General features: G+C 37.5%; 1 protein-coding gene across 1 annotated transcript in view; it reads left to right on the top strand.

The window, feature by feature from the left end:
• Nucleotides 1-13,412, top strand: part of EZR (ezrin) — a 41,094-nt gene that overhangs the window by 25,576 nt on the left and 2,106 nt on the right. The window contains exons 6-13 of the mRNA XM_032215715.1: nucleotides 70-153; nucleotides 607-753; nucleotides 4,258-4,354; nucleotides 6,488-6,651; nucleotides 7,420-7,550; nucleotides 9,004-9,164; nucleotides 10,103-10,195; nucleotides 13,153-13,404. Coding sequence (XP_032071606.1) covers nucleotides 70-153; nucleotides 607-753; nucleotides 4,258-4,354; nucleotides 6,488-6,651; nucleotides 7,420-7,550; nucleotides 9,004-9,164; nucleotides 10,103-10,195; nucleotides 13,153-13,404 — 1,129 coding nt within the window. The remainder of the gene's footprint in view (nucleotides 1-69; nucleotides 154-606; nucleotides 754-4,257; nucleotides 4,355-6,487; nucleotides 6,652-7,419; nucleotides 7,551-9,003; nucleotides 9,165-10,102; nucleotides 10,196-13,152; nucleotides 13,405-13,412) is intronic.

The raw sequence follows: 13,412 nt of genomic DNA, 5'->3' as shown, positions 1-13,412 counted from the left end.
TCGCTAGCACATTTTTGTAAATAAAACAAATTAAACCTTAAATTTCATGGTATACCTTTCTATTTTTAGAGTAATGGATCAACATAAACTATCTAGAGAACAATGGGAAGAAAGAATTCAAGTGTGGCATGCTGAACATGGTGGAATGCTTAAGTGAGTTATATCATTGATTTTTTTTAATTGACTTTTAAAAATTGGTCTTAATTATTTTCAAAATGTCCAATGTTTAATTCTCTTATTCCAAACCCACATCTTATATGAAATCTAAGCACTAGAGAAGATTTTTAAAGCACCACTTTCTTTTGTTCTGCACTCATTATATTAAATTACTATTGATATAAATAAAAATATCTTGTATGTATATATACTATATAGGCAAATCCAAGATGATTCAATAGAGTTAATGAAATAATATTGAACAAACAATGGGAAAAAACCATAAAAATTGATAAATGGAGGAAAGGGTTAGTAATAGGGAAGTGAGTTGGTTCTTTTAGATCTTTTCTGTTACATCTATCAGTCTGGATATTGTATTTTCCCAGCACCTCAAAGCTCTGCATCAGTCTTGAAAACAAGTCTTAACATTTCCCATTTCGTATTAACCAGAGAAAATGCCATGCTGGAATATTTGAAGATTGCTCAGGATCTTGAAATGTATGGAATCAACTATTTTGAAATAAAGAATAAGAAAGGAACAGACCTTTGGTTGGGAGTAGATGCACTTGGGCTCAACATTTATGAAAAGGAAGACAAGTAAGTGGAGATATTTGTAATCCTTTGTAAGAGTAAAAAGCTGCTGTTGTGCCAAAGAATTACGTCATCTCTGATGTGTAATTTTATCGCAATCATATCTGCTAAGGTCACCTTGCCTTTCAGATTGTATGCCAAATAATATTGTGCTGGAGTGCATGTGACTTCAATGTCACTTGCCTTGCTTTATCGCATTAACGGTGCTGTTTTCTTCTTAAATTCATGTACAGACATGTGGTTTCGGAAGGACAGACAGGGGCTTTGGAAATAATCATCACATGGCTTGTCTTTATTATTATGTATCATACCTTAATGATAATTCTAAAAAAAAATCAGAAGCCAAGTCCATTTTCAGTTTTGGACAGAATCAGGAACAATCATCTACATGATCTAAGGTTTGGATATGAGCCAAAGGATAATGTAGACAATCCATGATCCATTGGCACATTCTGCTTTCCGTGTATACTATACACTTGTGATGTTTGCCTTCACTCACGAATTTCAGGAAAGCTCTGGTGAAACTACTTCCTCCACCACTTAGCTGACCTACAGAACTTCCTCCCATTTTGTTGGGGGGAGGAGGAACAAAGGGAGTGGCAGACCACAAGGAAAACTGCACCCCACACCCTATTTTGGCATGACACCAAGGGACCCCTCTCTCCAAGGAGAAAGAGGGCCCACCCGTTGACCATCAACACACGCTTGCCAGCAGGCATCTGAATCACTCATTCCTCCCTTACTGGTCACCACCATTAAGAGATTTCAGATTTCAGCCTCAGTTCCTAAGCAATCTGTTAGTCCTTACTGCCAACCAATTGGAAACAGGTTCCAATGGGCGATAAGGGAGTGAAGATAAAGTCCTCCCATTTTTCCTTGTGCCAAATAACTTAAGGATTTTTGGGAAGTGTACTCAAAAGGTATGCTGCTGAATTCGGCCACAATTCGGCCAAATTTCAATCCCTTGGGAATCATGGGTTCCAGTTGTTGGATGTATTCTGTAAATTAGCCTATTTGAGCTGCGTTGTAATTGTTGCCCTATGATGCATTGTGTCATTGAATTGAAGATTACAAAGTATCAAACAGACACATATATTATAGTCTTATAGTCTTAATAACCTGTTCTGTATTGTATGTGTTACATAGTCAGGGAAGAGTGCATCTTTTGCATGTAGAGAGCCTCAGATTCAATTCCTGTCATCTTTAGTTAAGGCTAGGGAATCTCTGTTTCGAGAGCTGTGGTTCATTAGAGTAACCAAGTCTGAGCAGAATGCATTCACAGTATCGTCACCATTTAAGAAGCCTTGCTGAATCATCCAGGATTCTCACTCAGCTTTTTCCCCACTGGAGAACTTTCATTATGCTTATTCCAAGCTAGGAGCCATTAGTGAGAAATGATTCTTAGCCAACAGGTTGGCTTTATCTGGAAATAGTGCAGGTAAAGTCAAGTTAAATCCTTGGAATACCAAACTGACAATCTTTGTTATTTTAAGCCAGTAGCTCTAGGGTTCCTTATTAAGGAAGAGATTCGAGGAAATAGCATTAGTGATAATCTGGAAATCAGACAGAAGTAACCGAATGATAACAATTAAATATTAAAAGGAATGGTTCCTTTTCACATAATACTTGTTCAATACAACAAGGATATTCAAGTTTTAAATTAACTAGAGCTTACTTTTGAAGCATAGTAGATTATTTATAAATAGTAACTTGTTTCAAAGGCACATTTTAAACCAGACAAACATTCAAACAGGAGAAACTGTCTGCAAACATTGAAAAAAAAGGCTACATGCTAGGTCTTTCTTGAGGTTTTTAATCAAAATTATACCAAGATCATCGAAGAAGGGTTTTTTTTTCCTAGCAAACCAATCACACCTAGAAAATAAGGAGTGTCACTCTAAGGATTGCATGAGTGAAACTACTTCTGGATTCTTGAATGACAGGTCTCTTTGTGTAGCCACAGTCATTCAAACTGGTTTTACAAGCTATATAAAGCCTGCAGGAGGAAACATTTGCTTCTGAAGGAAAATCTGAGAAGGGGGATGTGCACAGAAAATTAAACATTGGCACCTCTAGTGATTCATAATTGAATCTTTATAATATGTAAGTTGTTGCTGCTCCCCCCCCCCCCTTATTTATTTTTACTACATACTTGAATGCATAGAAATTACTGGAGGTTGGAATATGGTAAGGCACACCTATGGCTAATACTGAATTTAGCATATAAATAACAGCACTTCCATTTTTCATTATGAAAACTGCCTTTGCATTCCAACACTTAATTACCACATCAATAGCTTTAAAACAGTAGTCTGTATATGTTGAAAAGCATTAACACACAATGCTCGTTATTCTGTGTGAGTTATATACTTGTGTGTTTCTTTGTATGAGGAGGATGATCTTTGCTCAGATTTTAAGTTCCAGTGTAAGCCTTGCTCTAACTATAACATGGATCTCTCCAAGATTAAATTAATACCTATATATTATAAAGGAGATTTAAATGGATGAAACCTTTATGTGGAAGAGCCTTATGTCTCTGTGAAGATTAAAGATTTAAAAAATGTGATGTAAAGAAGAATACAGGTGTTAGAACTATAAGGGTACAAAGAGAGAGAGGGAGAAAGAGAGAGACTGAATTATTTTTCCCCCCCAATCCCTGGAATTTGATGCTATACAGAATGGGATGGGCAGTCATGCAGCTCATGTACTCAAAAATGATATTTATTAGCATGTCAGAGTTGCAGTGGTTAGAGCGCAGTACTTCAGGTTACTTCTGCTCATTACTGGCTGCCTGCAATTTGGCAATTCGAATCTCACCATGCTCAAGGTTGATTCAGCCTTCCAGCCTTCCGAGGTGGGTAAAATGAGGACCCAGATTGTTGGGGAAAATATGTTGACTCTGTAAACCACTTAGAGAGGATTGTAAAGCACTGTGAAGTCTAATGCTATTGGTATTGCTATGTCAAAGTACAGCAACTAAGCCAGGTACAAAATTGTGTTTTGCGAACCACATAGTGTTGACTCAAATGCCATTCATTTAATGACAGTTCAAAGTTACAATGGCCTTGGAAAATATATGTCTATCCTCAAAGTTCTTACTGTTGCAACAACTCTAGAGTCACGTGATCGCAATTCAAGCAATAGTTAGACTTATATAACGCTTCATAGGGCTTCATAGCACTTGGCAATCTGCTCTCATTTACAATGATTCAGTGTCTTGTGGTCACATGATCACAATTTCAACCTTTTCAGCCAGCTTCTGACAAGCAAAGTCAATTGGAGAAGCCAGATTTCCTTAATAATTTCATACTTCACTTAACAACTATGGTATTTGCTTAACAACCGTAGTAAAAATATTGTACAATTAAGACTCATCACTTGATGACTTGTTTAGTGACCAAAATTCCAGTAATTGTGGTTGTAAACCAAGGACTACCTATAATTAAGCCAGATTTCTTGGTCTGTATTGTAGATTGTTTCCTTATCTGTATCTGCTTTTTTTGTTTCCAGGTTAACCCCTAAAATTGGCTTCCCTTGGAGTGAAATTCGAAACATATCTTTCAATGACAAGAAGTTTGTTATAAAACCCATTGACAAGAAATCACCAGTGGGTATAACTGATAATTAGAGTTGTTCCTAATGAAAGAGAATTATTTATTTACTATTTTTAAAAGCCCTACCTCTTAATTTGCATAAAACGTAGAATGAAATTGCATGCCCATTCAGTAGTTAAATTATAATGGAAGCACTTGTTTCTATCAAATAAATTTGGTTAATGGTTGAAATTGTTTCAACAGAATATGGAATGCTCCCTTCTCTTCATCATACCCACATCAATATGTTAGAATGTTTGTTAAATCATTTTACTGTACTTATTGAATATTAATATTATAGACATCACTTTATTTCTCTTATATTCCGCAAAATTGGGAGTCTTAAAATTGCAGTCTTAAAATGATAACTTGTAAAAAAAACCCATAGGAATATCTCCTTATTCAATAACATCTTCTATTGTTGCATTATAGAATTTAATTTTCCAGGTAATTTTGAAATAATCTTTCTATAAATCTTTTGTAAGAGGTTGGCATATTGAAAAATATGTCTCATTTTGCTTTCCTTTATAATATAAATAGGTCTCATCAGAAATTGCTTCAATTTCAGAAACAACTTCCTCTCTTTTAAATATTTGATAAGTAGAAATAATTCATTGCAGCTGATGAAAAAAATTAGTTATGTAGCCATTAAACATATCGACATTTTGTATTCCAAATATTCACTGGAGCCCTGAATAACTTTATTGTGTTATTTCTCTTAAATGTTAGCCTCACTTTCTTCTTTTGGTATTTCATAATTTCCCTTCGGTCTCTGTTCCATCCTGCAAATGTATTTGCTTTCATACTTGGCTAGTAAGTTCTTAGGGACAGAAGTTTTGAATTTGAATGATTTCCATACCATTACTAACCCATGCCCAAAGCACAATGAATATCACAAAATAGGCTTTTAGAGAAGGATTGTTATAGTAGTTATTAAATTGGTCGGGCTCAGAAATTATTAATGTATTTTTAGTGCTGAAATTAGCAATCATCGGTCAGTCGTGGGAAAAGATCTAATCCCTATATCAGCAATGGCGAACCTTTTTTGGCTCGTGTGCCATAAGGGAGAGGAGTGCATGGGGGTCATGTGCGGGGGGACGCACCCATAATGCAATGTGCGACAAACACCCCAGTGCGCATGCGCACATGAGAGGCGTGACCTCTCATTTTTCCATGCTTTTTTCGCCCTTCCCAGGCTCCAGGAACTTTATAGAGCCAAGGTGGCGCAGTGGTTAAATGCAGCACTACAGGCTACTTCAGCTGACTGCAGTTCTGCAGTTCGGCTGTTCAAATCTCACCGGCTCAGGGTTGACTCAGCCTTCCATCCTTCCAAGATGGGTAAAATGAGGACCCGGATTGTTGTTGGGGGCAATATGCTGACTCTGTAAACTGCTTAGAGAGGGCTGAAAGCCCTATGAAGTGGTATATAAGTCTAATTGCTATTGCTATTGCTATAGGAGCCTGGGAATGGTGAAAACAGCCCCCGCCCCCCTGGAGGCACTCCAGAGGCTTCAGGGACCTTCAGGAGGCTTCCCTGAAGCCTCCAAAGGGCAAAAAATGATCCTACGAGCAAACCGGAAGTGACTTCCAGTTTGCTCATAGGGTAGTTTTTAGTTCTTCCGAGGCTTCAGGGAAGCTCCCTGAAGGTCCCTAAAGCCTCCAGAGGGCTTAAACCGACCCTATGAGCAAACCAGAAGTCCGTTCCCGAACTTCCTCTTTACTCATAGGGCCGGTGTTTTGCACTCCTTAGCCTTTAGGGAAGCTCCTGAAGCCTCCACGAGGGCGGTGGAGGCTCTTTTCACTCTCCTCAGGCTCCTATAAAGCCTCTGGAGCCTGGGGAGGGAGAAAAATGGCTTTAAAAAAGGCTGAACTCAGGTGGCCAGCACGCGCATGCCCGTTGGCCAACTGACAGAGCAACGCCTTGCATGCCCTGACAAATGGCTCCACGTGCCACCTGTGGCACGCGTGCCATAGGTTTGCCATCCCTGTCCTATATGATTAAGCAAGTTAATTTGTTACTGCTTGGATTTTCCATTACAAAGAATTAAGCAGCAAGTAAAAAGTTTAGCACAAAAAGTATAAAGTAGGGCACTGCAAGTCTGAGTGTGCATGGGTGTCTTTTTAACCTTTTCATCTCTTCTTGCCAGGACTTTATATTTTATGCTCCTCGCCTAAGAATCAACAAGAGAATCCTGCAGCTGTGCATGGGAAATCATGAGCTGTATATGCGCCGTAGGAAACCTGATACCATTGAGGTCCAGCAAATGAAAGCCCAGGCCCGGGAAGAGAAACACCAGAAAGAGCTAGAAAGGTGAGAGCAGAAGCATAGGCATTACAATATGGTATAACTCAATTGGGCCCCCTACATTAAACATGATCATTCTGCAGGAGATATTTATTTATTTATTTATTTTATTTATCAACAAGTACAAGGAAACAAATATCACTATAGACATAGACATGGACACATGAAAAATGGCACAAATAAATGAATATAAGTAAGCCAAACAGCCATAAAATGACTACTAATGAGTACATATAAATGGGGACAGTAGGACAGGTACGGAGGGACGCTGGTGCGCTAATGCATGCCCCCTTATGTGTTGATATGTTGATAGTCTTACCATACCATAGCATCCATGGCAATTAAAGGGTTACCAGAAATTAAATCCAGAGTAAGTATAGATTGGTAAGACGTTGAGTTGCCTTAGACCAGTGTTTCTCAATCTTGGTGACTTTAAGTCCTATGGACTTCAACTCCCAGAATTCCCAGCTATGCTGGCTGGGGGATTCTGGGAGTTGAAGTCCATAAAGTCACCAAGGTTGAGAAACACTGCCTTAGACCTTTACATCCTCTTTACTTCCTATATGGGTCCTTAATAGAAAAGTTTAGATCACCAATCATGAGTGATTAGAAATGCAATCATTACATAATAAGTACTACTCTTCATTTAAACAAGTGTTCAGATACTTTCATGTTGTTTTCTCCTGGTACTATGAAAAAAAAAATCAGAAAAGTGTGGTAAAATGTTTTGTAGCCTGTTCCAGTTCTAAAACTAATTTAATTTTATATCTAAAGAGAGATGTTGGAAAATGAGAAGAAGAAAAGAGAGACAATTGAGAAGGAAAAAGAGCAGATGATGCGAGAGAAAGAAGAGCTGATGATGAGGCTGCAGGAGTATGAAGTGAAGACACAAAAAGCAGAAAAAGGTACTACTACCATTGTGTTGTCAAAACCCAGATACATCTTTCTATGTTCACCACTTCTGATCTGAGAAGCAGTGTTTTTACCAAGCAATGACAACATAAATTGTCACGGTAGTACTATAGATTGAGTTTCCTAATCAATAGAAATACCCAGACCAATAAACATCTCCTTCTGAAAGGAGAATAGTCTCACCCTAATGAGCTCCCAGGATCTTGCTCTGAGGAAGAATCCCTCAAAGGGAGTGGGAAGCAGGAAGAGGCTTCACTTTACCTGCAGCAACAGGGAATCATGACATGTCGTTGCCATCAGGATCTGATGTTTGGCAGCATTGCTGCATAGTTCCAAAGTATCAGCTTCCTATGTTAATAGTTTGGTTGACCAAAAAATTAACCTTTGAAGTAATGTTTGTGTGGTGTCAAGTGAATGAAATCAGAAGTAACTGATTATCTTGGCAGGTATATGATTGGACAGAGTTTTATAGATAGAAATCATCACAATGTGATTATAAAACCCAAATGGATTACATCTACCTTCAATCTATAACTTGCTCACAACATGGACACATCCATGTTAGTTTCTTGGCCACAAAGCAAAGGTGATTTTCCTCTGCTTTCTTCTAAGATGTCCCAAAGGTACTTTTTTCAAAAGAATCTAGGATTTTTTTTTCTTTGAAAATGTTTTGCTTCTCCTCTAAGAAGCTTCTTCAGTTCATTTAAAAAAAAACCCACCTTTGGGGCAACCATGACCTGGATTATTGAGAACAGACATTTCTTCTAAGATGTTTTCCAGTCTTCCACCTTAGTCAACAGCCTGGGGACTTCCTGCAAGTCGGCCAGTGCTGTCATGTCTGGTGACTAAAGCTGTAACTATTTATCTTCAAAGAATATCTTACACATAAAACGAGCACCAGCATTCCAAAAGCATAAGTGTATGGAAGTCAGAAGTCTTAATTGCATGTCATACTTAGCCATAAAGTGATAAGGTGAAGGAATTGCTCTACTCTGTAAATAATACAGGTAATCATTGATTTTTGACCACAGTTGAGTCCAAAATTCATGTTGCTAAGAAAGAAATTTGTTAAGTGAGTTCTGCCCCATTTTACAACCTTTCTTGCTGCAGTTGTTAAGTGAATCCCTGCAGTAAAGTTCGTAACACAGTTGTTACATGAATCTGGTTTCCATATTGACTGCTTGTCAGAAGGTTGCAGAATCTGATCACATGACCTCAGGACATTGCAATGGTCATAAATGTGAGTCAATTGTCAAGCATCCAAATATCAACCTGCTGCAATCGTCATGTGTAAAAAATGATCATAAGTCACTTTTTTCAGTGCTGTTGTAACTTTGGTCACTAAGCAAACTGCTGTAAATCAAGGACTACCTGTACTACTTTCTCCCACAAGAAGCCAGACTGGTGCAATTTCTAAAGAGTGGTTTGTGTTTTTTTTTTTGCCAGAGCTCTCAGACCAGATCCAAAAAGCCAGGCAGCTGGAGGACGAAAGAACAAGGGCCCAGGTGGAAGCAGAGCGCCTGGAGAATGAGCGTCTGATGGCTCTGCAAGCTAAGGAAGAGCTGGAGAGGCAGGCGGTTGACCAGATGAAGAGTCAGGAGCAGCTGGTATGAATCGGAGGCATTTCAGAAGGAAACTTGGAAAATAGATATGAATCTTAGCAAAGTAGTTGGGCTAGGTTCCTCAAGCATCATCAATGGTTATAGCTTTTTAAACCTTGCCTTTGGTTCTCAAAGCCTTCATGCCAACCTACAGTGAATTTTCAAAGTAAATTTAAAGCATATAAAGTTGATAATGATACCTAAAATGGATACAGTACAGAAAATGGACAACACAAGCCAAATATTTCCTGAATCAATGACAAAATAAAATTTAAGGGCACATCAGTTTTTACAGAACAGGGACTTCTACAATCTAGTGCTGCTATAGAGAAAGTGGTTGAGCTGCGTTTGAGCTGGAAATGAATTAAAATCCCTGCAGGGATCAAAGATATCTGATAGAAAGAAATTCTCTTTTCTTATCACACGTGCCTTTCTGAAATGTTGCATTATAGCTCTCAGACTTTCTAGGCATTATGCGTAAAATCTGGCTCAGGATACTGATAGTTGCAGATCCATCATATCTGGAAGGTACCAGATTGGGAACCGTTTGCTTAAGTTACATTGGCTATAAACTAGTTTTTAATGTTCTAACTTGCAGCCAGAAATAAAATAGACATTGTTGATGCTGCAGGAATAGACAAATTGTTTTTTTATAGTTGGGGCTGACAAATTTTATTCGGGCAATATTCAATAAAATTTGTGAAAGTTCTCTTAAGGCCAGCTTAATAAAGTTGGATGTTAGTTATCCAGGCTTAGCATAACTAAAGTTTGCCCGCCTATGTTTTACTTTTTTGTAGCTGCTACGGTATCATTTTCTGACCCAAGAACAAACAAAATATCCCACCGCATCCAAAACCGGAGGCTCTAGGAATAGCGAGCAGTTCTGTTACTGATCCCAAGTACTTCTATCTCATGTAGTTTATTTTTCCCACCTTTCAAAAAAGGCTACAGAACTTGCAGAATACACAGCCAAGATTGCTCTTCTGGAAGAGGCAAGGAAGCGTAAAGAGTCTGAGGTTGAAGAATGGCAACACAGGGTAAGCTAATGTGTTCCACTCTTGTTTTACTTTCAGCGGTTTAGCAACTTTAGGTCTTCCCTGGATCTTGATTACAACATGGTTCATTGGAAATATAGATTGTATAGTCTATTGTCCTATAAAATTTGCTATACTATAAGAATATAAGAGGGACACGGTGGCTCAGTGGCTAGAATGCTGAGTTTGTCAATCAGAACGGTCGGCGGTTTGAATTCCTAGCTTTGCGTAACGGAGTGAGGTCCTGTTACTCATCCCAGCTTCTGCCAATGTAGCAGTTCAAAAGCATGTAAAAATGAAAGTAGAAAAATAGGAACCACCTTTGGTGGGAAGGTAACAGCGTTCAGTGCATCTTCGACGTTTATGAGCATACATACCTAATCAAAAGACGGTATTGTTGACCAGTAAATTTCCATTAGGTCCTTGACTGTCTATAATTCCTATATTTTTATATATATTTCTGGATCTTGCTTTCTTTACTGAGGCCATCCTTTCAAAATAATTTTCTTTAATAATTATAAGGACCTATCATGTAATGTAATATTTAAATTGTTTTCTCTCAGACATAGATAATAAGACCTCATCCTATCCACAGCAATATCAGTACAATCCAAAACATAAATTTATCACTGTTAAATTAAAACAAAAACCTCTAGACATCTCAAAAATTATTTCCTTTCCAGGTTCATTAGAACTGGATTGCAATTGATAGTTTTGCAACATTAGTAACCATCATTGATGCACTCTGTATAATGGTTTGCTTAAAATAGCTTTCAAAGGTTTGTGATCAGGCCGTACTGAAACTTCTTCTCCATAAAAGAAAGCAATTAAAAATCCTGACTCTAGATGAATATGGAACTCCTCACTGAAGCAATACTGCAGCTAAACCAGATACGCTGCCATTTCCTGATACAGTTTTGTCACATTATAATATTTATATGCAGATTCAATCATTAATAACACTTAAAATTTATTAATTGTTTCTTGTACAGCTATCCACTAAAATCCCATGTTCTGTAACAACAATTAATTGAATTGAATTGTCACAATTGTCATTCCTGGGGGAAAAATGGCCATACTGAAAAAACACTATTCATTTATTTTCTTCTTGGTATTTTAACAATGGCTTCAATCTTTATTTTTGTCAGGTTTGCCATTAGAGGTTAGCAGATGTCCTAACTACTTTACCTCAGTCCAAATCAACACAAGATTTAAATCAGTAACTGCTTCTAACTCTGGACAATTTTATATAGGCTATAAACTTAGTATTCAGCCCCCTTGTGAATTTTAAACATTACAGTTTTATAGCATTAATAACTAAACAAACAGCACATTCAACTTCTAAACCTTCCATGTAATCAGTCCATTACAAAGCTCCAAAGAAGTTCTTCCTCATATAACATACAGTACATAATGTTTTAGTTTTAACTTTTTTTGTTCTTAGTTCTTCACTTTTTATCAAAGATTCAGCCACCCACATTTTCTGCATTCTTTTCCAACCATTGCCCATGTGCCTTTGAGAACATGTATCCCAGACATGGGTGCTCCCAATTTTTGGTCTTTGGCATTGCAGCTAATGATTGGAGGTTTAAGCCTTTTTCATTACTTCTCAGAATAACCAGTTCCTTATCAGTACACCCAAGGTCTTTTAAGTGAGTTACAGCCTACTCCTCAACTCTGCAAACATCAACAACATGTTCCAGAGTTAAATCATCTGTCCCTAAAACTCTGACTCTTACTCTTTCAAGTCTTGTTCCACCTAGTCACGTAACTGTCCAAACTCACAAGACTACACTAAAAGTTTTAATTCTGCTACATAAGCCTCTCTGTTTCATTGTAAAAAAATGTATTCCTCCCTTATGTAATGTCCTTGCTTGATACATAGCAAGTTTCAGATTTCTGAACACCTGTAACATCTGCTTATTAAACTTCTCTTCAAATTAGAATTAAATATTAAATATGTCTGTTGTCTCCTCCCCATCAACAAGTTGAAACAAGACTGCTTGTAATTTCTTATTATTTTTATTGGCCCCACTTGCCACAATAAAACTCATATAAAGCTTTGTTTCCATCTTCTCCAAAATTCAAACAAAACTTACACCTAGAGACAGTTGATTACACCTGCACCATACGCAAAGCTTTTCAGTTGACTTCTCTGTTTACACAACAGACATATATAATAAGGAAGACAAATTCAGTACACAGGTAGACTTTATTGATAACTTGCAGATTACATTATCGTTAGAGCCATTCATGCAGAGATGGCTCATTTTATCCATATTCTTCTTGCAAGTAATACATTGCAACATATAACTATACATATTTGTATAGTTGCAACATATAACTTGTTTTTTCCAAATACTATATTCAAATGCATATTGCGTCTAAGGACCCAGACTGGGGGCGATATGCTGACTCTGTAAACTGCTTAGAAAGGGCTGAAAGCCCTATGAAGCGGTATATAAGTCTAACTGCTATTATTAACTGCTAATAGTATAAGTAATGCATAGCCATTGTGACTGGATTAGTAATACTGAGAGCTTTATTCCTCACAGGTTTGACTATTGTCTTTTAAAAACATTCAAGTTTAGGGAAGTAATTTACTCTATTTTGAGATAGAGATTCCATAGTTAAATATGTCAGGAAACAGCTTCTCATCAAACAGCTGGTCAGGTGGCTAACCCATTGAGCCATGTGACATAATTTAGGGGAACATAAACCCCATTTGCCAATATGGATGGGTAGAAAAGTGCATCTGAGCTAGAAGGACGATAGTCTGAACATAGTCATTGTGAAAAGGAAATGAAGGCCTGGTTGAAAATTATTAATTGAGATATTATTAAATTATTATCTGTATATTTGAAGATTATTTTGGGAACACATGAATTGTCATATCAGATCTCGCCTATTTTCTAAATAACATTATCACTGAAAACATATTCTTGGTTTCCCTTTTCTAGGCTAAAGAAGCCCAAGATGATCTGGTGAAAACAAAGGAAGAATTACACCTGGTAATGACTGCTCCACCTCCTCCACCTCCACCTGTATATGAACCAGTGAACTACCATGTCCATGATAATTTTCAAGATGAAGGAACCGAGTCCTCTGGCTACAGCGCAGAATTCTCAAGTGAAGGCATACTGAATGATCGTAATGAAGAAAAGCGAATTACTGAAGCCGAAAAGAATGAACGTGTCCAAAGACAGCTGAAGGTAGGACT

This window comes from Thamnophis elegans, chromosome 4, assembly GCF_009769535.1.
Source record: "Thamnophis elegans isolate rThaEle1 chromosome 4, rThaEle1.pri, whole genome shotgun sequence".
Taxonomy (NCBI): Eukaryota; Metazoa; Chordata; class Lepidosauria; order Squamata; family Colubridae; genus Thamnophis; species Thamnophis elegans.
This window is presented reverse-complemented; position numbering and strand designations above follow the sequence as displayed.